General features: G+C 34.2%; 1 protein-coding gene across 6 annotated transcripts in view; it reads left to right on the top strand.

Moving 5' to 3' along the window:
* The window catches only part of LOC128994192 (USP6 N-terminal-like protein), a 44,210-nt gene that overhangs the window by 1,776 nt on the left and 15,360 nt on the right, over nt 1-27,074 (top strand). For 4 of the 6 annotated variants that reach the window (XM_054418566.1, XM_054418567.1, XM_054418565.1 and 1 more), the window contains exons 2-9: nt 6,991-7,179; nt 8,483-8,705; nt 17,692-17,789; nt 20,767-20,948; nt 22,062-22,222; nt 22,822-22,983; nt 24,874-25,044; nt 25,429-25,618. In XM_054418566.1, coding sequence (XP_054274541.1) covers nt 7,025-7,179; nt 8,483-8,705; nt 17,692-17,789; nt 20,767-20,948; nt 22,062-22,222; nt 22,822-22,983; nt 24,874-25,044; nt 25,429-25,618 — 1,342 coding nt within the window. In that variant the 5' untranslated portion in view covers nt 6,991-7,024. The remainder of the gene's footprint in view (nt 1-6,990; nt 7,180-8,482; nt 8,706-17,691; nt 17,790-20,766; nt 20,949-22,061; nt 22,223-22,821; nt 22,984-24,873; nt 25,045-25,428; nt 25,619-27,074) is intronic. The other 2 variants (XM_054418568.1, XM_054418564.1) reach the window with 1 other exon arrangement.

Genomic DNA, 27,074 nt, shown 5'->3' with positions numbered 1-27,074 from the left:
ATAAATAAAAAATATTTTTACTACCTATAAACTTTATGACTTTTTTTGATTCCTTAGGCCTACTTCATTAGCTTTACAAACATTTATATCTATTAGTATACACATATATTATATAACTTTTTACAACACAAACTAACAATGTACCGTACGGTTTTCAATTTTTTCGGTTCTCCGTTTGTTATTATATTTCGCCCCAAAAACTTATAAAAAAATATGTTCCTAACATGTTACTTATATTTTTCTATGTAGGGAATTAGATTGTATATAAAATGTAAATAATGAATTTCCCATAAAAAAACCGTAGAAAAAAAATACCGAGGCCGCTTTGAAAAAAACAAAAAAAAAAAAACAAATTTATTTCTTTCACTTTACCAAAAAAATACACTAGGCCCTATCTAAATCATTATTATAGCCTATTACTACTTCTAGATTCTCCTGTTCTTCCCGAACAAAATGAATATGAGGTTGGCTAGGTTTACTTGTACGGTTGAATTTTTACGAATTTTCAAAAAAAGGTCTGCAAAATTGCCCAAATGGGTTGGCCATTCCCCACTTCTAACATTGGCCACTGCTAGGGTTAATAGGCCTCCCTGATAGGTCATGTTGTAGGCCTACAAAGTTAAACCTACTAGTAGGTAAGATAGGCCTAGGGTAGCTATTTGGCCGGGTAAATTTTAGACATGAGGGAACGTTCCAAAAAACCTGACCGCCCAAAAATGTTAGGCTATTTAACCCTAGATCTGGCGCTGGTCGATTATCGACCACTAAAACGCAAGTCCTCAGTGGCGCTGAAATTCCGCAAAATGAGTAACTTATCAACAACAAGACTTTTTCACAAAAAGTTTTGTTCCCGCTTTTCTGGGAAAACGGTGCTTTTCCGCAAAAAATAACCATCATTTTTTCGTTGACTGGAGGTCGACATAAATAGGCTACCCGGACTGTTAAGAAATGAACAACTCATGCTGTCAAGATACTTTTCAGGGTTGATCAAGTTAGGCTAGTGTAAAACATTTGATGTATAAATTACCTACTAAGTAACTTATTGGTGACAAAATGGCACCAATTTTGGTTTCCATACCCTCACAGGTAGGGAATAACAGATAAATTACGTTACGATATTTTCAAAATCTTTCTTTGCTTAGAAAAATGTCCATAAGTGCACTTAACATTGTTTTTATTTCAAATACCTATAAGTTTAGCCTATTATTATCATTTTCAGAATTCTAATTAAGTTCCTTACATTTCCAATGAGAATAGGCCTAGTAAAAAGAGTTATTAAGGTAAAACATCTGTGCCGTTATTCTGTAATGGAAATTTAAATTTGTGATGTTTTAAAAACAAATCATTAAATTTTAGGTAAGTTTTCTATAGGCCTAGCCTAATACACTGGTCTGTAGAAAGTGTACAAAATTGTTCAGGGTTCCCACGGACCTGGAAAGTCAGGGAAGCTCAGGGAAACAGGTATAGGGTAGGGTCAGGGAAGGTCAGGGAAAGTTTTTAAAAAAGGCCGCAAGTCAGGGAAAATTTTTGAAAATAAAGTAAAGTCAGGGAAATTGATCAAAAACTTGTATAGATCGTGTTAATTATTATAAGAATAGCTATTGTTAAAACGTGATTGACTGCAGAGATTACCAAGTTCTGAAAAATATGTTGGTGTCTAGAAAATATGTTGGTGTCTAGATGTAATTTTTATCACCAATTTTTTAGTTTTATTTTTAGCTGTAAGTATAAGCAAACCTGCAAACTATAAGTTTTTAGGCATCAATGAATATGCCGTAGACCAATAGATACTAAATTTACAACACTTTAACATTGAAATACAATAAATTTAACTTGTAGAAGAAAGTAAATGCCTTGCTTTAAAAACATGCTATGAAGCTGACTAACAGACAGACAGACTGGCTAGCTACTGGTCAGGCCTAGCACTCTGCTCATCCTGTGTACGTAACTCTTGTGTCCTGGTTTTAATATCCCCAATTAGCGGTAGATACAGTAAAGACAATGTACCGAACATGTTAACCGACCATGTTAAAAGCTTTGTGGTTTGCTAAAAGGTGGTCGTTCACAGACTACTTGTCAGACCTACAGAGTCGTTCTAAAAGTTATTCAACATTTCCAAAACCCTTTAAAGAAGGTGAGAATGATATCTCCATCTGAGTGTCTGAGATTTCCTGAGCTTTTGTAGAACTCTGAACCTTCAATTAAATTAAAATGTTAATTAATCAGTTAAAACCGAGGAGGAACAGCTCTCGTATCAATTGTTCAATTTTATCGCTCCTTGTGAGCAATGCTGGGAAGAAATTTGAGTGTGGCTGGTACTAGGGGTAGGTCCAGCCTGTTTTGTGAATACAGTTTTACTAGCCGACCCTTCTTCTCAAATCCCACTTATTGATATACACAATATACAGTTGATTCTGGGGTAGTAAGTGCATTGTTGATTAAGTATGGGTCCTTAGGCCTACTTCATGAATATATGTGGGTCTACATTTTAGATAATTACTTTTTTCAAAATATAATGTTAAAAATGATTTACTTTTTTATAGGGTCACAGAACATATTTGAACACTATGTTTGAAGCAACTTAATAATATGGCCACAAATGATTTTTGTTTTGATGGCTTGTTTTTACAAAGAAGTAGTTTTCACTTAAAAAGCGCACCCTTGACAAAGCCACAAAAACTGATTGTGTAAAAAACAGGGTCTGGCACCTGCAATCCTTCCTTCGTTAGCGTCTGTCCATGTGCCTTTTTTTAAAGTCATGGCAAAGGTAACTTTAAAGAAATTCCTTCTTAGTCAGTTTGAAAGGATTCAGACTATTGCGTAGTATGACAGTTTCATTGGAGTCAGCCATCTTTGCTTTGATAGTGTAGGTGCCCAAGTGAGCTACAACTAATCTTGGATCATGCTTAAGTTTCTCATCAACATGATAATAGTTCTTTTTAGCATGGGTTTATGAGGTACAGTAACGGACCCAAAGGCTTAACGAGTTTAAAAAAACTACAATGGATACAGCAGAGGGTTCTAAGTCCCTTAGTAAGGAAGGAACCAAATCAAAACTGATATAAACCGTTTCCTGTCAGTAATAAATTCAACACAACATTCATTGAAACCTGTAGTAAAGAAGTTAAGATAAAGAATTAAAAAAGTAACATTTGCCATCAAAGAGTTTATGTAAAACAAACAACCACATGTAGGCCTACCATTTACACTCTTTGTTGAAGTTTCTAGCCATCTGATAGACACATTAAGGATTGTAGGCTGATGGACAAATTGAAATAGTTAAAACTAATTTGTCTGCTTTGTGTAGTTATACAGAATTTTGTGTTAATTCCAGATAGGTATCTGAATTCTGTTAATGTACCTATGCCTCATGCTGAGTTTTATTTGCTAGTTTCCCTAGATAGCCTATCAAGAATTAAATTTTAAAAAACCAACATTATGTTTTTTGTATTCCTGTTTCCGTAGATAATCAGTTGATGGAAGATGTAAAGTTCTGCCTTTCATTCTAGTGATTCTATACTAGGTAAACAAACATTTGTTTGATTGTGTGGTCAAGGACTGATGACCTTGTGAAGTTTAGAATTTGCTGATGTTGCTGTGAGCTGACCAAACAAAAGTGCGGAACTAACAGTGTGACTATTGCTATGAGTGTTTTATTACCATCAACTATCTGCACAGCAACAAAATCAAAGAGATTTTTTAATTAATGGTTTACCAATAAAGTAAATAGCTTACTGATTTATAGCAAATAAATCAATTAGTCACACAATTTTTGGAAAAAATCTTAAAATGTCTAGGGTCTTAAGAGGGAAATTGAAAATGTCAGCATTGATAGTACACAAAAGGACAGGTTTTTATAAGTTTACAATGTAAACTTGTACAAAAGAAGAAGTCATGACGATTAGAAGAATGAGTTTGTACTCCGGTCTCCTTATTTTTAGGCCTATCGCCTATCATATGGTATATAATCCTATACTCTAATACGAGCTATGTCTGTCTGTAATATATATCTCAAAATCCAGCAGAAGGATTTAGACTAAATTTTGGAATTAGGGACTCACAGCTCTAAAACCATGATTGGTGACAGCCACTACCTCAGGAAAATTTTTATTTCGCTACGCAACTCATTCAAAAATTTAAAAAAGTAAATATATAAGTTACCAAGTAATTATGTTGGTTGAAAAATTAACAAGGAAAAAGTAAACAAAAGATTTGTAACATGTATTTATAACAAGCCATCCACAGTACTAGCAAATTACAAAATATAGTACGAATACAAAACATCAGTTATTTCTATAAAGCAATGGTTACATTGAAGATTACTCGAATAGGGGAAAATAGTTCCGATCAAATACTGATTATTTTACCTCTTAGCCCTCTCCCATCAAAACTTAATCCCCAATGTACTGAGGCAATTTATTGTTAGCAAACATTGGTTTAGCAGTGAAATAATTATTTAAAAATATTACTACATTTATTTTATGTAAATTCAAATTCAAAGTCATAACGAGTAATTTTATCATTGAATTTAAGTACAATAGTGTAAATAAACAACTTATATTGTTATAATGTATAGAACAAGTATTGATGAGTGTTGTTCGTGTTGGTGACGTTTAAATGCACTGGCGTCAACTCAATGTTTCACTCTCATTTAAGGGTAGATTTTACAATTTTTATGCACTCTTTTTTATAGATAACATAATATGGCCAGCTTTATTCAGTTGAATTAATATTAAATGTATCACAATAATCTTTATAGTAAACAACATATGCTTGAACTGGAACCAAAACCGAGCTAGGCTCGGTCCCCCGGTACTATAAACTTATCTAATTAGCTGTTAGCTTAAAACAATTCATTGCACGTCCAAAGTTAACTTTTATATTTGAACAATGTTCATAATGTTCAGGAGAGAATGGCACAATTGTATGCAAATATGCTTGTGCGCAGGTACAGTCGGGCATGCGCCGGAGCGCCCGGCACTGAGCTAATGGAAGCCGCTGACTAAACGTTGGAGGGATTTTCAAATTGACATTCGTGTTATTGGAGCTAAATCGGCTATTTGCACTCTAAAAATCTCATGATAAAATTAACACGTTACAAAATACAATAGATTTGCCACATGATGGACACGATTGGCGCAAATTGAAATTTGTAACGGATTATTGAAAACTGCATACTGTAAAACTACAATGAACATAATTTTTCTGGCAGTATTTACAGTATACTAGCTGTAACCCGCGGGCTTTGCCCCGTTTAACTTCTTAATTTTCAAGATGATCTCGTTCGCATGGCTCAATCACGTCCTGGTTGAAGTTCGTTCGCTACGCTCACTCACCTTTAGGTTGGAGCTCGTTCGCTACGCTCACTCACCTTTAGGTTGGAGCTCGTTCGCTGCGCTCACTTGCCTTCAGGTTAGCTCGTTCGCTACGCTCACTTGCCTTCAGGTTAGCTCGTTCGCTACGCTCTTTCACCTTTTTGGTTGCAAATTAGCTGTTGTCATAAATGTAAAAGAAAAAATAAAAAACAAAAAAAAGAAGAAGAAAAGAAAAAATAGATGTGAAAGAGGCAGTGCTGCACCCTGTTGGTAATCCTTGTAACTTTAATGCTATTGAACATCATAGAACAGAACCAACTTGTTTAATTGAAACAGCTGTTAAGATTCATTAATTCCATTTCTCATAAGGTTAACATGGGAAACTCCAGAGCCACTGGGGCGGAGCCTATTGGACAGATCACGAAATTGATGGTGTATAAACCTATTCCATGACATTCTACACGTATGTACCAAGTTTCGTGGCAATCGGTTCAGCGGTGTCCGAGTTTATCACCCCCAAACAAACAAACAAACAAATATATATACAAACATCCTCTTTTATATATATAGATCAACCACATGTTTCATAATTGTATATATTGTAAAATAAACATATCAAATGAAGCAACCTTTTTCAATTATCAAACTCAACAAAATATGCATGCGCACACAAGGCCACGACAGTATTTATTATATTTTTCTCTTTGAGTTAGTAGGTGTAGTTTGCAATCCTGATGATAAGAGTTTGGGTAGTTGGAGTTCTACTGTAAATTCAATTTGTGTTGAGATGAATTAAGACATTTTAGCAAATTCCCCTATAGGGAAGTAGCTATTACCGTAGGTGTCATGGTAAGACCTAGGCCCGGGACCGATTTACTTTTTCATTTTGATGTCCCCAGAGGCCAAAAACACCATTTGTTCAAATTTTTATAGATGTATAATATCTATCTTACCTATATATATATTTACATATAGGTAAGTGTCCGTCCAGACGATAACTTGAGATATTTTTGTCTGATTTTGAAAAAATTTGGTTTGAGGTGTAAGGTGGGATAAACTTGAATGAGTTCGCTAACCAGCATGATCGGACCATGGGAATGGAGTTGTAACGGGGGGTTTTATGGGGTAAAAATGGGGTTTTCTCATTTTTTACCCTTAAAACACAATAACTTATTTATCAATTTATCTCCAGACCTTTTTAAAAAACTTAAAATAACAAATAATTTAGTATATTATCAAAGTGTTTTTGTACCGTGATTGGTAACGGAGAAAATTCAAAAAAATTTTAATTTAAAATTCCCATGTTATTCTTTTGGAGAATATTGTAAAATGTAGTTGGCTTGTTTATGGATATATTTTGATCAAACTTGGCGGATTTATTTATTTCATTCCAAGCTATATTTTAATTAAAAAACACACTTTATTAGTTTCCCTGTAGCAGCTAACCTAGTACTCGTTAAACATAAATGTTAATTTAATAGATTAATTGAAAATCAATCCAGGCAAATGGAAATTTCCTTAGTCGGCAGGTTTGCTGTAGTGAGGGTATTTTCGTCCTATGTTGCAGGCATTTGATAGTTTGTCTGTTAGGTGTTTATAAGATTTAATGCAAGAACAATAGTTGTGTAAAAAACATAATGCCCAACAAAGAAAAACATTAATCGTGGTGTTGCAGAGTGTGATGCCGGTGGCGGGATGTTGAGTGCGGAATGAACCAAGAGGAGCTGCTCCAAAGAGCGGCAGAGGAGAGGGAAACTATTGTCGCACGCTACAAGAAGGGGCGGACACCGGACGCGCAGATAGACTCCTGGGAGGAACCCACGTTTGATATTTACAAGGTTCTCGACAGATACGGCTTCATACAGTGAGTAGTCACAAATCTCTCTTTTTAGTTCGCTAAAAAAAGGTATTTAGGCAACCATGCTACTGGGTGTACTATACTAGGCTACTAAATCCATTTCACCAGGTTGAGATATTTTCTGTTTGGCCATTCATTTTCATCAATTGGTTGGTTTTAATTTGTGTTCTTTTTTCTGGGGTTAATCATGTGTTATACTTGGGGGATTGATTTAATTTGGTTTGGTTGGCCCACATATATCAGTGCACACAGAAAATGAATGGCAGCAACTTTTATCAGCAAACTGACACATAGGCCTACTTTCTCTGGTTAGCCGTTCTACAACTGGTTTAAAGGTTAATTGGTGAGAGTTACTATGCTATTTTATAGTAAAATAACAAAAATTGCAATTACTTTGAACCGTAATTTTACAGTATTATGGGTTATACTATTTTGTTTAAGAGTTAAACAAACCATATAATATAATAATTTTTTATTACAATCGTTAAAGCCACTTAGGCCTATGTGGAAATCTGATTTTTTCCGATTAAGTCCAACGGAATCCATATGTTACTGATTTTGTACAATGAAAAGAGTTTAAATTATTAGATGTGTCATCCAGTTTTCATTGCCTGGTTTTACTTTTAAAATGTTGACTGTCTTTTCGTAATTTTGGAAATCCTGTAATTGTGTAGGCTTAATCAAGTGTCATCTTGTTGTCTTCAATCATACTTATGCAGATGGGAACAGAGGTGTTGTTTTAGTACAGAAATCTTAATTTGCTAATTAGGGTAGTGTACTGACTCCATTTGGTAATTTTGTTAAAACCATGGCTAATTAGGCGCTGTTGGTTGTACAGATTTAAACCATTAGTTCTATCTGTGTGAATAGATAATGTTGAGAAAAATGTATAACAAATTATTTTGGTGGTCGATCTTAAAATAGTGCAGCTCTCCAAATTTTTATGTACCATTGTTTATTGTATTATAGTTAAAACAATCCTTTACTTAGTCAAGATGTTCTCAAAACATTTGTAAACGGCCAAAAACTGTCAAAATTTTCTCTTATTTTCCAACTCAATCATAAAACCAACTTTTCTTTTTGCTCAAATTTTTATAAAATCTGCGCACAAATAAACACATTGTATTTATCTCCCCTTTTCAAGAATATTAGTACTGATGTAAAATTACCATTATATATCACTGTCATTCTCCAATCACCTATGTTTATCCCTGCCTCATATAAAAATGCTATTTATGTTTTTAAAGTTGTAAAGTGTACCTATGCTATACCTATTGTGTACCTATGTGTGTGTTTGCTATGTTATTAGGGACCAAAATGATCTGGAGAAGCAGAACCCAGCGGAATCGCGAGTGGAAGTGGAACGAGTCAAGAAATGGCTCAAAATGTTGCACAACTGGAACACAAACGCTACCAGAGACAAGTTGCGCAAACGTGTGTTCAAAGGCGTTCCTGACAAGCTGCGCGGCCAAGTGTGGAGCAAGATGCTCAACCTGTCCACCGCCCGCGAGGAGCAGAGCGGCAAATATCAGGTTAGTCCAAGATTCAGCAAAGTCTTGGGTCACAACACAATATAGATGTTTCATTCTTCTCAATGTTGGGCCACCCCCACCAAGATCCAGACGGGTGGAATTCTCATTAGTTGCACACCAGACCTGATCAAGGTAGGAATCAAACCCTCCAACCAGCGCTGTCTTCTGCTAACAGCAAAAGTGTAGTAGCTTTCAGCAGTTTTTGTTTCCTGCATACAAAAAAGGTTTAAATTACCTGTATCCGTCAAGTGATCTTAGATTGTAGTTAGTTGACTACAGCTGTTTCATGTTGTTAAAACACATCTTCAGGTCAAATGTTAAGCTACATTGATTTATTCCATGGAATGGTGGTCATGAGGTTAAAAGTACAAAAATAACACTTACACGTACACAAAACATTAGACATTAATATGGCCAAAACACAAATACGAATAACCCGTAGTTTAAATAGATATCGGACACATCTGGCGCTGGTAGAAGGTAGGTCATGACTGCAATTTAGGATCACTTGACAGATACAGGTAATTTAACCCTTTTATTGTAAAAATCAGTGATCCAGAGGCTATACCATAAAAATGACATCCTGCATAGATAATATTGTAAGTGGAATCTTGGTTAAGGTCACATTTTAACAAATAGATATGCCTACTTTAATGTGTTCAGAAACTAGGATTGCACTCCAAAATAACATATTAAAACTAAAGACTTATTTTAAGATAATTTGGATTTGTTGTGTGCTTAATTGAGAAAACTTGATAAAACAGACACAATTAAATTACTGAATAAGCGTTGGACTTCAAAGAGTCAATCGTTAATATTATATTGTGTCCTTTATAGTTGGGTGTATTAAAATGCACTCAATAATCCGTTTGTAATATATTAGGCCTATACAGTCAGGTTTTCAACACCATGGTTTCAACTGTCAGATATTGTATCTGTCACAGTTTGTCCAGGCCATTAGAGTGGGATGGAAGGTAAGATGGAGTCAATTGCCTCACAACTGTTCTGACCTTCACCAGTTAATTTCTTGTACTACATTTTAATTATAAATGTTAACTTATCTAAGGTTTATATTCTGATTTTTATAGGGTTTTTGTTGTCGGTCTATACTTTTCTTAGAGGTTATTCAGAGTTATTTTAGTTTTTCAGAACTTAATTTTTGTATTTTAGTGGCATTTGTTTGAAGATTATTATTCTGATGATAACATTAATGATGTTTCAAACATCAGTTTTTGTTCCGTTTATTCTAGGAAGATTGTTATGTTTATGTTATCAAAAGGTTATAGGTAGATGACATGGTAAACCTAGCATTGAGTTTTGCCTTTATGCTGTAAACTAATTATTTCTTCTTCTACACTTAAACAGTAGAAATTACTGCTTTCCAGTGAGTCAACATTTCATATGAAATAATAATAAAAATTATCTTTTTTCAATGTCAAAAGATCACAAAAAACTTTAATCATCTGGAAAAAATGTATGATTCACTAATCAATAAGAAAAATAAAAAGCTCACCTTTTTAGGTCCAACAAAAGATAAGAATTTCATGTGATATGAGCTCATAATTAAAGATGTATATTAAATATTAATTTCAGTCTTTACGCCCTATCAAAAATTACTTACTTTAAAATGGGATAATTACAGGGACGGCTCCAGAGGATAGGCCAGGTTTGGTAGATATTTCAAAATTATAAGTAAATAAAGGCATTTAATTAGCCTATATGTAAATAAAGGAAAAGCATTAAAACTAATTATTTTGAATTAACATTTTTAAACCCCCCTCCCTTTTTGCAGAGAACCCACTCAAACCTCTTGTACCCTTATCAAACAACTTGATCCTTGTCATGCCTACCAAAAAAAAAATATTCCTGGAGCCGCCCCTGGATAATTATTTTGATTGTAAAAATAAAAAGCATTTAGGATTCGAGAACTTTAATTACATAGTAGTAATTGTAGAAAGCAATATGAATAACACTAGGTGAAACCCGTAGAAATCGACAGTTACTTTCAAGGCTTACGCTAATTCATCCAACTAGGTTAAATTGAGTTAAATTTTCAATGATTATACACATTTTGAGCATTAAGCATTGTTTAAAGAGTAGCCTATTGATATTAATTACGTTAGATACCAAATTTGGTTGATCATTCAATGAATACAATATTTCCCATACCTTATGTCATCAGAGTTATTATTAGTATGTTATCTGGTATCTCTTCCTTTGGAAGAACTTTTAAATAGTATTAAAATCGTATTGGCGGATCTTTTGCTCTTTAAACACTTCTGTTATTTCATCAGTGTAATGCAGATTAATCTATGATTTTATTTGAGAAGAAAATATCTGTTTGTTGGTAAGACACGTTCTTACTTCAAAGGGACTTATATCCTTTACAGTGTAAGTTTGTTTTTTCCTTCGTCACTTCGCGTCAGTTCATATCGTACTTCTGTGCTAATGAATAACCCTCTAGCACAGTTTTTAGAAATTGGTTGTGGGGTTACTTACTATTAAAGCTGGAATTCCTTGACATGGGGGATGTCAGTTAGTTGTCTCAGCCTTATCAGTTACATAAAGTTGTCAATATAATCTCTCTACAGAATGTTAAATGTAGTGGAATATACTTGAAGTGAAGTTGGATTTTATTCTTGAGCTGTTAGGGGCCTCCTCGTTTATATATGGTCATGCGGCTTCATTGGAAACAAATAATGCAAATGACATAGCAATGTGGCATTTCCAAAAAGCAATAATACTGTAAATTGGCTGTTACATAAATATTGACGTTTACATGCATTGTTAATCAACGTATCTGATAAAGGATTACGTGATCTAGTTTAAAAGGAATATGATCTTTCTGTCATGACAGTAGCTGCTTAAATAGTATTTACTCATTGGGCCATTTTTACAGCTAAAATTTCGTGTTATTTTCAATAAAATGTTACCGACCCAGTGGGACACGGTCCGTAATATAGGTCACTGCAAATAATTTTTCAAGATAGGTACCATTTCAGGCAAGGTTTCTGTGTTTGGATGTTATTAGACGTGGTAAGAGTACAATAAAATTCTTCTGCAGACGAATTATCTGTTGGAGAAATATAAGCTGAATTATGAATGCCACAATGCGAGTTAGAGCATTTTGTTACTATATGGGTAGATTTCTTTAGGCTGCTGCTCAGTGTACTTTAAGAATATTTTTTTTAGAGATAAATTTAATGGTTTTTGTTGCTGAGTAGTGCTAGTAAACATGCACAACCCTTTTCGTTAGTCTAATAACATTCAAAGGCTCTCTAAGAGTCCAAGTTCGTATTTGTATACATATCCATATTATTATATTTTCACTAAGCTGAATGAATACATCGAAGTAACATCTATAAAAAGTCTGCAATAAATTGTAATTTTGCACATTAATGACTTTCTAAATCATGCATATATTTCTTCATAAACATTATACAGAAATGAATCCAGTTGCTGTAAACCACTATTAATTTAACAAAATATGGACACGGCTCATATGGGCAATGTACCCTTCTGCACTTGTATTATTTTGTATGTATTGTATTACACAATCGAAGATTCTTCCAATGATTGAAAACATGTATGACAATAATCTCATGAACCTGTGATGATCTGTCTAGAATAATATGATAACATATAGGCAAAAGTTGTGAAAAGGCAGATACCAACCCATAAAACAGATATAAGATAGTTGAATAAGAAATAATTGTAAGAGTTACTGTGATGAAAGGAATTTTCCACTTATTTCGTAATGGAACATTATATTGCAAAACATGACATGATACCTAGATGAAAATCAATTTTAAAATCAGAAAATAACATTGCAAATACTTCTTTTGGACAATTCAGTAACTCCTAATAAATGTGTGTTGTTTGCAATACAATTTAAAAATTAACAGCGGTTTAATTAAAAAGTATTATCCACATGGCCAAAATGTATAGTAGGACACAAAATTAAAGTCCCATGTCTTCAGGTAGAGTGGACCCGTCGTAATCCTGCTTATCAAAACAACACTATTGTTTGGAGCTTAGCTATTGAACCTGCTCTGGCTCTGGATTTTCCCAATGCGCCCGGCCACAGCAGGTTCATACACCGAGACTAACTCCTTGACCTGATAACTCGGTAAAGGGAAATCTTAGAGCGTTCACTCAAAATTGTGTTTATTCCTCTTTCTCATACGAACAAAATGAGTCTTCGCATGATGCTCTAAGTCTTATGGTTCAATTTATGCAAATTGTAGTAGGACGCGGAATTTCTAGGAACAGCGAGGCGAGGAGGACCGGTATTCCCAGCCCGCCTGCATCGCCGAGCTCCCAACAATAGCGTTGTTTTGACGAGCAGGATTAGGACGGGTCCACTCTACCTGCAGACATGGGACTAATTTTGTGTCCTACTATAAACAAATCTGTGGAAGGATCTTTTAAAGCTTCTGGAGCAGAGCCCTAAGGGAATTTACTTTGTTTTTCTTTTGATGGCTCATCTACAGACCGAGACCTCTCTTTAGACACCTCTATCAAGTTTATACGCCTAGCCGTTCTCTCAAATTAGTGGAGACAACGTTTCCAATTAAATATTTAGATTCCCCCATGTTAATCTTATGGGAGAAAACCCAACTTTGATGGAAGATCCTGCCCAAACTAATAAAGATTTCAAAAATTGAAAAACACTTTGCAAAACTACAGATCAAGGCCATTTCTTTGACACTTCAATCATCAAAATCGGTCCAAAAATGAGGAAGGAGTTCTGTTTACAAAAAATCGTCTTAGCGTATTATATACATATATAATAATATAGATAGATAGATTATTCAAATGTTTTGTATTGCATTTCTGCGTGTTGAAAGATATTGGAAATGGGAAAAAATGTGTTAAAAAACATTAGTTTTTACTTCTTAGCAGGCAGTTAAAGATAGTTTGGATAGTTTGTTATCTGTTGATAACATGTACGTACATCATCTTACAAAGCATTATCTTTTAAATATATAATTTTACAAAACAAACAGATGTTGATTCTTTACTCTTTGTGTTTTGTTTTTTTCTTGTATCTTTTTTTGAAATTATTACGTTTGGTTATTAAACTCTGTTGAATTGCGGATGATTCATTAACTATTAATGGTAAAATTATAATTGGTCTTATTAATGCCAATTGATTTGTTTTTCCAAGTACAATATGATTAGGTTTCCCAAAGAAACAGTATAGTATGTAAATCGTAAGCTGTTGAATGTGCAGAGGGTTTAGCTCAAGTTAATATTGTGAGTAAAAATGTGTAACATAAGCTAATGCACACCTGTGGACCACCTGTTAACAGCATTAGCTTTCACATGATCTTGACTATTAAATCATTCCAACGTTGTAAAACCAAATAGAACATTTTTTTAAATCACAAATGTTGTAAACACAGTTTAAAATTTGATTTCAAACGGTAACTAGCCTATCTGTCTGATGGTTACCCTTTTTCTTTGACATATAGATCTAATTTATTTACAAAATCTATAAGTAAATTTGAAAAGTTGTGACACTGTATTTTTCTCAATATACTTCAATTATTTCCTACTAGTTGTTAGTTGATATACCTATGCTTCACCTCAGGAAAATGACAGAGAAGTGAGACAATGTGGGTTGGCCAACTACTGCAGGAAACAGTCACTCACTTATGAGTGATTATAGAAACAAAGATTGTGGCTTTTCTGTTTGCAAACGCTGAGGAGACCAATCAATATTTACTTCCAAAAGCTCTACTTCAAACCTTTGGACATCCATGGAGTATAGGCCAGCGGGGATTTTGATGACACAATTGCATTTGTTTATCAGGGATATTATGATCTATCTTTTAGTACAATTCCAGCCCAGTCAATTCAGTAGTTTTTGCACTCACCAAACACACATGCATAGACTATCTATTCTTTAGTTTTCACATTAAACTGTTTTTTTTTGTTTTTTTTTTAGCATTTTCTATGTGTTATGACATTGTATTTTACATATTTTCATGATACTATTGACTATTAATACAACATAACTTCTGCATCCAATAGTCAATGCTATAAGGCTAGGGCCACACTTGGCGACTTTGTGGCGACGACAAAGTTGCTCGGGTGGGCCACACTAGTTGACAATTTCAACATTTCAGTTGACCTTTTTACCATACCAGTAAAGAGCTTCGAGATGTTATAGCCTATTATCAAAATAGTGTAATTGATTATAACAATACGTAAGGATCTATAACAGTTTTTGTATGTTTTTGGATTAGGCCTTAGATTGCGTTGATTTTTTTAATACCTTTTTTGCAGTATTATACGATTTAAGCGAATCTATTACAAATTAAATCATATAGGCCTAGTTAGAGTATTATATATTACTATACACTTTCATTCAATGTCACCGCGACATTGTCGCCAAGTATTAGCCAAGGCCGTAGCCAAACAAAAATGTTTGAGTTTTTTTAAATAAAAATTAATTCTTCAGATAAAAAATAAACTTTGTTTCAGTATGATATTTACTGATAAAGTCACGTCAGTAAATATCATACTGAAAAAAAAAAATTATCTGAAGGATTCATTTTCATAAAAAACTACACCTGTTATAAAATCATGATAATCTATCTATCTATACTATTATAAAGAAGAGGTGGTGTCTGTGTGTGTGTTTGTATGAGCTAATCTCAAAAACTACTGAACCTATTGGGCTCAAATTGCACACACATGAAGCTACAGTTCCGAGGATACATATAGAACTATTCCCGCTTCGATATTGACCTCGGGCTCTGCCCCGTGGGCTTTCAAAAATCGGAGGTGAGAGATTTCAAAGTAAATTTTGATTGATGGTATCCATGACAACAAAGAACAAACCTACAAAGTTTAAAAATGTAAACAAGCAGTACTAACTGTCATATTAATTTTGATTTCACAATTCCATACAGCTGGTTCAAACATTCATTTAAATACTGCATGAATATTAGAACAGAGAGGGTAAGGATCATATTTAAAATAATGATGTCACTATCCTGAATGTAAACATTATTTATTAACATTACTTAAATGGAGCTGTCAAACCATACGCTAATGTCACTTATACTTACATGCCAACCCCGTACGAAGGACGGGTACTCTGCTAGTATCTAAAATAAAATATCACACTGAAAATTATAAAATAAAAAACAAATAAGAAATATACCATGGCAATTTCAAGGCCCTCAACATAACCCTAACTGTAATTTTAAAAACATCTCTCATCACAAAATCTTATGATTCACAAGGATGTTGTGTTTAAATTTAATCACAATCTGTATCGTATATTTTAAATATTAACAGTACAGCTGTCTCCTGGCCTTCCTCCAATGTGGCATACGTCTCAAAAAGTTAGTTGTATTATACATACTGTAATCAACCTGTTTATAACATACCGTGAAAACCAATAAACAAAAAAAATATACTCAAATACATTTCTGGTTGAAACTTGTGAAACCATTCTAATTTATTACAACATTTTAAAGAAAAAGCAAAATTTGGACCGTTTTTGTATTTTTTAGAACTAAAGTAGCTATATGCCTTTATCTGTTGTATGTATAAATTGTGGGTAGACAGAATTGTAAATGCTCTAAATTAAACATAATGCTTAAGTATTTTAAAAAAATCCATTAGATTTAATTTGCACTGTACGATTCTGACAGACCAGGTTGTGAATTTTAAGGTAAAAATTACTGAAGGATGAGTGAATAGCTCTGTCTTTGAGATTGGCTTGTTCTGTAGCTAGACCATTTCTTCAAAACCCAATGAGCAAGGGCAGCTGGGTACATTTCAGAACCATCAAGATTAGTTGCACACGAGACCTGACTGAGACAGTACTCAACCTCTCCATTTACTGTGCTGACCTCTGGCCGGAGAGACAATGTCTTAAACTAGTTCAGCTTCTGATTAAACCCTTCCCGAGCGGCGCTGCAGGGGCAGGGCAAAGTCCAATCCACTAAGGGATCATCAATAATTTTTTATTGGGGGTAAAAAAATTGATTTTGAAATTTTGATGTTTTTCCAGATCTATCTTGTCGTTTAAGACAACATTTTTTATCAAAATAATTTGTTTACAAGTTTTATGACCATAATTGTTGCGGCGTATATATAAGTCCAACGCTCGCTTAGGAATTCATTGATACGAATATATCGCCTAAGGCTTGTAAATTTTGTTTAGGAAAAATATTTATTTTTAATAAACTGTTAATGAAATAACAAATCATTATAATAACAATATGACTTATTTATTATTACTAAAAGACAATACAGACTACATAATACAATACAAAATATTAATTTGGATTATTCAATCAAAACGCCACTTTCAATAAACAACACAACACATTCTAATGCACTGAATATATTCCACTCATCTTATCTCACTAGATTTACTTCACTCAAGAACAAGTAAACAGACTGTCTGTGTAAAACAATAACGAGGATGACTCAGCCGGCCGGTTTTGTAAACAACAGTTGTTATGAGATCAGTGATGCCAACCCACCAATCAGAAATTTACCACAAAAAATTAAAAAAAGTTATCGCAAAAATAATATTGATTAATAGCTTAAGGTAACTGTTGACGGCCAAGAGACAACTTGAAATGCGTAAATTGTTTTGACATATAGCCTATATGCGTCGTACGCTTGTGACCTTAGATTGAGTTGCGTATATATACGGCCAACGCTCGGGAAGGGTTAACAGTCTACCTCACTAATAGTACTCAAAGATGTAAGAAATAAAAGTCCAAGGGTACGGTAGTAGTCCTAAACTTGAATTATAGGTTACAGCGCATGTCAGGTGTATAGCTTTCAGCTGTTTTTTGTGTTGAATTGATGGCTGTAAGTGGACGTTTGGTTGTGTTAGTCTTACATCCGATATATCAGACATTGGATCTCAAACTGTAAGTTAATTACTTAGGCTTGTTTGATTGAGTATGGAATTCGTCCAGCTGTAACTAGTGCTTGTTGTTGACAGGAGATGCGCGAGTTGGCGTGGCGATGGTCTCCAGACATCCGACAGATCGACCTGGACGTGAACCGGACGTACAGGGATAACATCATGTTTAGGGAAAGGTGAGTCAGTATATAATTCATGTCTCTAAAGCGCCTTAAGTGTAAGTGTCTACGCCTGTGGCATTATTAGATTTAAACCTAACTAACCCGACAATTTGTGGACCTAGAGGTTGTCGAGTTATCCAGAGCATTGACATTTTTAATGGATTTTAATAAACTAATACACAGCAGACTAATATTTACACATAAATGTATTACTTACATGAGTATGTATACATATTGAGTAGACAATATTTAAGGAAATGTCAAATATACAACGATTAAAACTAAATATTCTGAAAAAAATTGTGTCAGCTGTTGACTGTTGAGTTAGTGATGTTTTATTGTAATTGCAGAATTCTTCTAAGGAAAAGTAGTCCAATACCCTCAAACGGTTGTGTATACTCCAGAGATAAAATAAGTCACACAAACCGATGTTTGAGACTGTAACCACTAGGCTTGCAACACTCCAACATGATATATTAGTCTTGAGTTGTTTGACTTCTTTCAAGTTTATTTCTTGGAAATCAATCGTTTCATTGGCTTCTAAAATTTTCTTGCAAAACTGCAAAATACAAAAATTAAATAATTTTTTCAAAGATTCAGACAGAAACGACTCAGGGAATTATCATCCAGTCTCTATCCTACCAGTTGTTTCAAAATTAATTGAGAAAGTTCTTTTGGAGCAACTTATAAACTCCTTGTAAAATAACAACATATTTTGTGACAGACAATATGGTTTCAGGCCCAACAAATAAAAAAAAATGTGCACTCATTGATTTCATCAACAGCAGCATAGATGCAAGGGAGGCTGGATAAACAGTAGTTGGCTGTTTTGCTGATCTTTCCAAAGCCTTCATTGAGTCAAACCTGCGATTTTACTGAAAAAAATTGGCATCAATTGGAATTTCAGGACTAATGCTGAAGTGGCTCACATCCTATATGAGCAACTGATTCCATTTACTGAAATTCAACAAAACAAATTCAAAATCTGAAAGAATTTCATCAACAACAAAATCCATCTTCAATGGCGTTTCGCAGAGATCAGTCTTTGGACCTCTCCTTTTCCTGGTCTACATTAATAACATAACAGATACTGTTCCGGAGAGCAGCGTCTATCTCTTTGCGGATGACACAGCGTTGTTCCTAAAGGGAACTGACAACGTGGCCCTGGAGGCAGAACCTAATCAAAGAGCAAATAATTTGGCTGACCTTTTCTCTTTGAACAAACTCATATCATTTTAAATTCCCCCCCCCCCCCCCCAAAAAAAAACATGATACATGTATATCCAAACTGCAAACAGACAAAATAAAAAAAAAAATAATAAGACTCCGAACATATTCATTGGAGAGGACCAAATCAAAATTTCAAAAACTACCGAATTTTTGAGAATGAGATTGGATGATAAATTGAGTTGGGACGCACAAATAAAAAAAAAACTGGAAGGGTCATTGGCTCGAGGGGTCTTTGTTCTTTGAAGGTTAAGGACCTTCGGAAAACTGGCCCTCTCCAAACTTCTAATATAACCACACATTTTGTATTTATTCATCTTGTGGGGAGCTGTAAAGAAAAACATTGAACAGTTTTTTTGTTTGGCTGAATAAGAGAGTTAGAGCAATCATGAGCATGCCGTTGCCTTGGACCAGCTACAGAAATGTTTGCAAAGAACTTGGCTTTCTCACAGTCCCTTCACTTTTTATCTTAGAACAGTTTGCTACATAAAATCACAGAACATCAAACCAACTTTTTACAAATCACACTTACAATACCCGAAAAAAGGGCACACATGCAGTCCAACACCAACTCACCACATTTGAACACAAACCAGATTACATTGTAATGAAATTGTAGCAGGCCGTACTGGAAAAATTACTTGAAATTCAGAGCTTAAATAAATTTAAACTAGAATTAAAAAAAAATATCTAGTGGAGTCAATCTTCCATCACATATACAGTTACATTAACGGTGACAAAAACTAGTTTAAGTTAGGTTATTCTTTGTAATAACCCTGACCTGTTGAATTCCTTACGACAAAGGACTACGGACGGAGACATCATGTATCATGTATGTATCACTGTCGCAGGATATTTTTAAAAGTTCAGCAAAGCTGTAAAAAACTGCTGACATTGTCAAAAAAGCATAACAAGTTAAAACTAAATTATTATACAGTAGACTCCCTCTTATCCGGACTCTTCAGGACCGATCTAGTCCGGTTAAACCGATGTGCTGACAGAAATTATCCAGATAAAGAGATGTCACTTCTACCAAGTGTAGTCAGGTTAAAAGGTGTCCGGATAAGAGGGAGTCTACTATACAGGCTTTTTTGTTTATTTGATACAACTCTTTTTATATCAACACTGTATCAACCCAACGTGTAAATTGTAGGTACAATACCAAGCAACAGGAGCTGTTCAACGTGCTGGGTGCCTACAGTGTTTAAAACCTTATTTTTATATCAACACTGTATCAACCCAATGTGTAAATTATAGGTACAATGCCAAGCAACAGGAGCTGTTCAACGTACTGGGTGCCTACAGTGTTTAAAACCTTCTTTTTATATCAACACTAAATCAACCAACGTGTTAATTGTAGGTACAAGACCAAGCAACAGGAGCTGTTCAACGTGCTGGGTGCCTACAGTGTTTACAACCTTCTTTTTATATCAACACTGTATCAACCAATGTGTTAATTGTAGGTACAGTACCAAGCAACAGGAGCCGTTTAACGTGCTGTGTGCCTACAGTGTTTAAAACCGTTTTTTTATCAACTCTGTATGAACCAATGTGTTGATTGTAGGTACAATATCAAACAACAGGAGCTGTTCAACGTGCTGTGTGCCTACAGTGTTTAAAACCGTTTTTTTATCAACTCTGTATGAACCAATGTGTTAATTGTAGGTACAATATCAAACAACAGGAGCTGTTCAACGTGCTATGTGCCTACAGTGTTTAAAACCGTTTTTTATCAACTCTGTATGAACCAATGTGTTGATTGTAGGTACAATATCAAACAACAGGAGCTGTTCAACGTGCTGGGTGCCTACAGTGTTTACAACCTTGAAATCGGCTACTGTCAAGGCATGAGTCAGATCGCCGCGCTGTTGCTCATGTACCTGAATGAAGAAGACGCTTTCTGGGCCCTCTCCATCCTTGTTAGTGATAGAAAGTTCAATATGCATGGTAAGTTCACAATTGCATTTAAAATTAGATTAATTATTTATTCAATTTGTCACAAATTTTATGATTGATCCTTATATTTATGATTTTTCAGTGTGGCAGATATTTATATAAATATGTATAAATATAGGCTAGTTACAGTATTTGCAATCCTAAGTTATAGCACTACAACTGATTGAGCACGACAACTGCAGTCGGTCGTCAGTTTTTTAGCCATGCACGTGCTTGAATGTTTTCCTGTCAAGTTCGTGTTTTGTGTTGTATATGTAGTGTTAATTAAACTTTGATGCAATGAAAATGAAGAAATGCCGTAAAAATGTAAATATGGACAAGTGTTTTTTAGTTCAGTGTACTACGACTACGCACTCAACGATGGACTGATCTCCGAAACGGTTGTAGTGCTATAACTTAAGGATTGCGAAGACTGTAAGGAGCCCATAGGTATATATATTTATACCTTATTTTTAGTGTAGCTAAAACCTACAGGTTGGCAGTCACTTTCGATTTTGCGTTTCCCTTTCACATGGACCTCAAGGCTTGTGACTGCAATGTACTAAGCAAAGCTGGCTTGGTGGGTTAGCCGATACAGTACAAGAATAAATGGCACTGATTAAGTGGGGTATCTTAATGATTTAGGATGTTTTGAGAAAGGCACTGGGACACACCCGTTGCCGCCTTGATTTCACAATTTGTCACACGACCAATTATTGAGCAACCAACTTTCATAAATTGATTAAAATCATGTTGCATGTTTGATCTAAAAAGCATCAAAATCAGAGGATTTTCATAAGAGTTATATTGCTTGAGGCCACAAACTAAACTATCATGGATTGTTGTTCTTGAATATTTCTTTATCAATCCCTTTTGATGGAAGTCTTTGTTATGATTTAATTGCCAGTGTTGATTGGCTGGGCTCTGTATCATCCAGCTACTTTTGCTCCTTAGATCTATTATGCCTGCAGTCTCATAAAACTAAATTTTGCTGGGGGACCTTCAATAGTCTTTGATGGACTGTTAAAGGGTTCCTATATTTGCAACCATTCTCTTGCTGTCTATATAAATTCCTCTGCACAATGGTTTTAGCAAATAGCATACTACACCCTGAATGGTTTCCAGGTTTCTTCATTCCCGGGTTCCCCAAGCTACTGAGGTATCAGGAGCATCATGATAAGATCATGAACAAGTTCCTCCCCAAACTGAAGAAACATCTAGACAAGAATGGAGTAGACACGGGCATCTACACCCTCAAGTGGTTCTTTCAGTGTTTCCTAGACAGGGTTAGTATTCTGTCAGAGACTCAAATCAATTAATGTATTTTATCATAACTATTATAAGTTTTGAGCTTAAGTATGTAACATAGAACAATAGTTTCAAGGATACTTGTTGGGGTAGCAAGCATCTGAATGGGAAACAGTCCACCCTGGTTCAAGAAACAAACTTAACTCAATAGTTTACACATAACATTAAATAGTAAACCTTTTTAAGTGCTTTAAATTAGCTAAAAATCCACTAATGTGAATGACAGTTTATCTGTATATTCTGTGAGTGATAAAATGCTAAGTAAATTTAATTTGACTTGTAAAGTCTTGATAATGGATTTTATTTTAGTGAGGAAAAGAAGCGTTATTTTGTATCTAACAATAAGACTTTGCTATCAAAGATTTATGACTGATGACAACGTTTGTGACCTTCTCATTTAAAAGAAACACAGGTGTGATTTCTTTTAAAAACAATGTTGGGCCTCTATAAGTTTTGATTTTTTACTCGCCAAATCAAATGTCAAAACAGAAACTTTTCCTGATTTCCAGTGGATTTAAGTTTTGGTTTTGACACGAGTTTTATAGACTCGTAGTAGCTCAAGATTTGTTCTGTCCAGATACCATTCAAGCTGACACTGAGGGTGTGGGACGTGTATCTACTGGAGGGGGAACGTGTGTTGACGGCCATGGCTTACAACATACTCAAGATGCACCGACGTAACCTCAGCAAGCGAGGCATGGACGATATACTGCAGTACCTGCAGGTAGGCATGTACCAGGTATGGCCTCGCATCATGCGCATCATTACATTCATTTATTTTAAGTGTGGCCCAAATGTCTTCAACGATGATAGCATGTACTCATATACCAGAAAATCTGTAGGGTTTTATTCATTTAAAAAATTTAAATGAGATTTTAAGCAAAACATTACGGACTTACTCTTATTAATGAAACAATCATGTCCACGTCAAGGATCTGTACTGTTTCTAGTACATATAATACAGTTCAAAGTATGGTTTAATGACAACATAAAGTAAACAATAAACAACTAAATAAATCAATGTTACGTACCTTCATTATAAAAAAGTATGCATTTAATCTGGAAATAGAGGAAATCCAGAATTTAAACTGACTAAATGTTTCATACCTTTTAAATACTAAGTGAGGTACATAAACATTAAATACCGAGTAAGGTAACATGAACATGTGGCAATCCAAATGAAATAGTAATGTCAGTATACCACATACACTAAACCTGATACCTAACCAAAGCAAAAACAACAAAATAAAATAAACAAAACAATGCTCTAAATAGTAAAAACTCTTTTTATTAGGCCTACTTAGTAATAGTTTGTTATGAATATTGAACTATTGTTATTTTATTTTGATTAGTTTATCTTTCATGCATTAATCTCTTTGAAGACTTTTGAGTTACGGTACTTTTAGTAAATAGTTCTTTTATTTATTTATAAGTTTTTCCATGCTTGTTTTTTCAGTCTTACTACAACAAGTAACCTTTTTTCTAAGCTATGAAATCAAATAAGATTAACAAATAAATTGAATTTAGTGTTGAAATAAAATAAAATGATAAAATAATAAACATTTTAAGATAACAACCTTTAAATTAAAGGTCTAAACAAATTACAAATCCTGCTGGATATGGATTGTAATGTTGACAAAGATTGGCAGTAAAAAAATTGTTCAAGTTGAAATGAAAACGCCGTCTGTTTTCGGATAGCCTACATCTTGAACGCACAAATAACCATTATTCAAAGATCTGTGAATTCTACAGTTAATAATATTTCTTTTATCTTCCATGAACGACAACATTTAAATAAACAACTTTTAGATATTTCAAAACAAGTAATGGTTTTTTTGTATACTTAATGTACTTTCAGTAATGGATTGTGTATTAACATCAACTAATATAACTAGTTGTTAAAATATATCTACCGAAAAAAATCTGTTACATTTTTCTAGTAATTAAATTTTTCTAACCTTTTTAAAAATTTAACTTAGTATTTATTGATTATTTTGCTTTTATTCTTGCCTACTTCACTCGGCTCATTCTGTCACAAAATCATGCTTACTGCTGGTAGAAATGTAATGTATTGCTTTATTTGTCATACAAAGTCCACATGATATTTCACAAATATGACACATAATGTTAGGCTGATTTTGTTTGAGCTGGGAGTTGGAGGTTAAATTTACTACGGTATATACAAAGGACCTGTCTAACAAATAGGTAACAGTTTTATGGATTGGGAAGGTGAAAGCATGATGGTTTTTACTCAACTGAGCTCAGATGGGTGAATTGTTAGGCCTGCACATAATGATCAAAGCTAATGATATTGATATTCCTACCCTTACGAAGATAATACTTTTATTTTAAATTACACTGAGTAAAAATTATTCTATTACAATTTCAAATTAGTTTGAAGTAGGATAAGAGTTTGCAACTCATTCTGCTGGGGGAAAATATTTATTATTCATTTTAAATAATGTTGGAAATTATTTTGTGGAAAGTGATGGTATGAGTTCACTTCATTCAGGTTACACCCAAATTAAAAAAAGGATGATTTCATGACCATGAATTCAGACCTGGAAGTTCCATGGTTCACTGACTTGTGATCCGAGGATGTATGAGGCAGCATGAGTGTGGTCCGCAGGTTCACCTAGAGCAGAGTTATGAGTTTGAGGAAGACGTTACAATGGAGAGTCTACAGAAGTGTATGGATGAGCTGAGGAAAGCCAAGCTTGACTATGCAGGGGCTCCTCCCTCCAACGAGCTACCCAAGCGGCCGTTCGGACTGTTCAAGGAGCCGGCCTTTGAACAGAAGGTACATTACACTTACTAATTACCAGTTCTGGCCAATATCTCAACCTTTTATAAAATGCTTCATTAAATGTCTTTTTCACATTTCATAACTTCTCTAATTAGAAAAAAATCAATCCTACCAATATTTGTGTAAAAAATAAGTTCCTGGGTGTACTCATAAACCTCTTCTTTCCTTATCTCTCTAAATAAAACTCCTCCTTTTCCTCGTTTGATGTTTTATTTCAGTGTTAAACATCTTCTTTTTCTTACTATTTCTTATATTGTTCAACACTCCTCTTACCACTAGTTTCTCTTATTCTTATTTTTGTTTTGATAATCTAAACAACACTTTTGAATCTAATACATCAGCATTCATTTTCTGTAAATTTATGTGATTGTGTTACAGGTGGGCCGGCGTACCAGTGAGTTTTCAACTGCCGAGCGGACGACGCAAGAGAATGTGATGATGAGGCGGGATCTAGCAGTGGCTGCGGCCCTAGCCAGTCCCCCCACCACACACGGCGGCCATGCCAACGGACACGCGACACACGCCTCGCAACGACTGTCTAGTGGCGGAGACGTCACCGCTCTCCCTGGTGAGTACCTGGACAATGTAGATGTCACCCGACTGTAGCCTAGACTCAACAAGACATATCCATCACATACAATCAACTGTTACAATTATTATCTTCTGCTTCCTTGTATGACTGTTCTGAAAGAGATATGGATTGTTGATTCCATTTTTATGTTCTCAGTCCATCACATTCATATCACAGTTAGTATGGTAAGCTATTGTTAATCTCAATATTGGGTAATGCTGATTTAGTAGACAGTTAAGTAAAATGTACAGGATAAGATATTCTAGTAAGTGAAATGAGCTAGTTAGTACTTGGTTATTGTGGGCATTATTCTGCTGTACAATCAGTCTCACATTTCTTCTAATCTCTAACCCTCTTCATGTGTGTGTTACTTCTCTGTGTTTGTGTGAACTATACTAGTGCTGAAAGGTTCACAACTTTACCACAATTCTGGTTGTAAACAGTTTAAAAAAACTACAAAATCAATCAAGTTTTAGAATAAATTCAAAATCAAATAAAGTGTATTGAAAATAGATTCAAAATTGCATTTTGATCAAAATGGGACGTGAATTCAAGATTCAGGATTTAACCATAGGATTTGGATTCGAGTCTCCAAATTCCTAAATTTGACGATTACCATAATCATTGGAATTTCTTCTCTGTTTTTTCTTCTTTTTGCTCATTGTAACCTCTCAATCGTGGAATTTATGGTTGCTAAAGGAAAATGTTGTCATGTAATTAATTAATTGTAACGTCAATACTTAGCTTAGTTTTGTACTTCACCTAAGTGGCCTTAAAAATAAATTTAGAATTAATACTAGGGGATACTCATTTTAACTATGTACTTTAAGATTTGTGTTCTTATTCTTATTTAGTAAGACGGCTTAATAGTGAGATATAGGACTACTACTAATATTTATTTTATGATCTGATCAATAGTTACCATTACCATTTTTTTTACAGTTTCATAAAAAGAATTTTAAGCCAACACTACAATAGTGCAAGGTTAACATATACACACCAAAGGTTTTATGGCGGTATATTTTTTACTTGTTTTGTTGATGAATACTACATGCTATATATATAGCTATGTATACATATATAGCTATGTATACATATATATATAGCTATATATACATGCTATGAATAGTTTTAAATGTAGACTATTAATAATTTGTAATTTTGTAAACTTGATATTTTTATATATTAGCTAGTGTAAAATTTGTATTTATAGATTTATATTTTAAGTATAAATTAAACGTTTCTCACAGCACAGTAGGATATTGATAGTAGTATAGAGAGGCACTAACATAGAAATCACACTTATGTTTGAAAAAGATTAGAAAGAATAGAAAATATTGAGAATATGTTGAGAACTTGTTTATTACTGCTCTTGAGAAATGTTTATTCAGTACAAGCACAGGTCCATATTTAGTTTTTTTACACTTTCATGTTTCTGGTTTTACTGAAAGTT

This window comes from Macrosteles quadrilineatus, unplaced genomic scaffold (assembly GCF_028750875.1).
Source record: "Macrosteles quadrilineatus isolate MER2022 unplaced genomic scaffold, UCM_ALF_1.0 Scaffold_5__1_contigs__length_97177068, whole genome shotgun sequence".
Classification (NCBI taxonomy): Eukaryota; Metazoa; Arthropoda; class Insecta; order Hemiptera; family Cicadellidae; genus Macrosteles; species Macrosteles quadrilineatus.
Note: the sequence above shows the minus strand (reverse complement) of the source record. Positions and strands in the feature narration are given on the sequence as shown.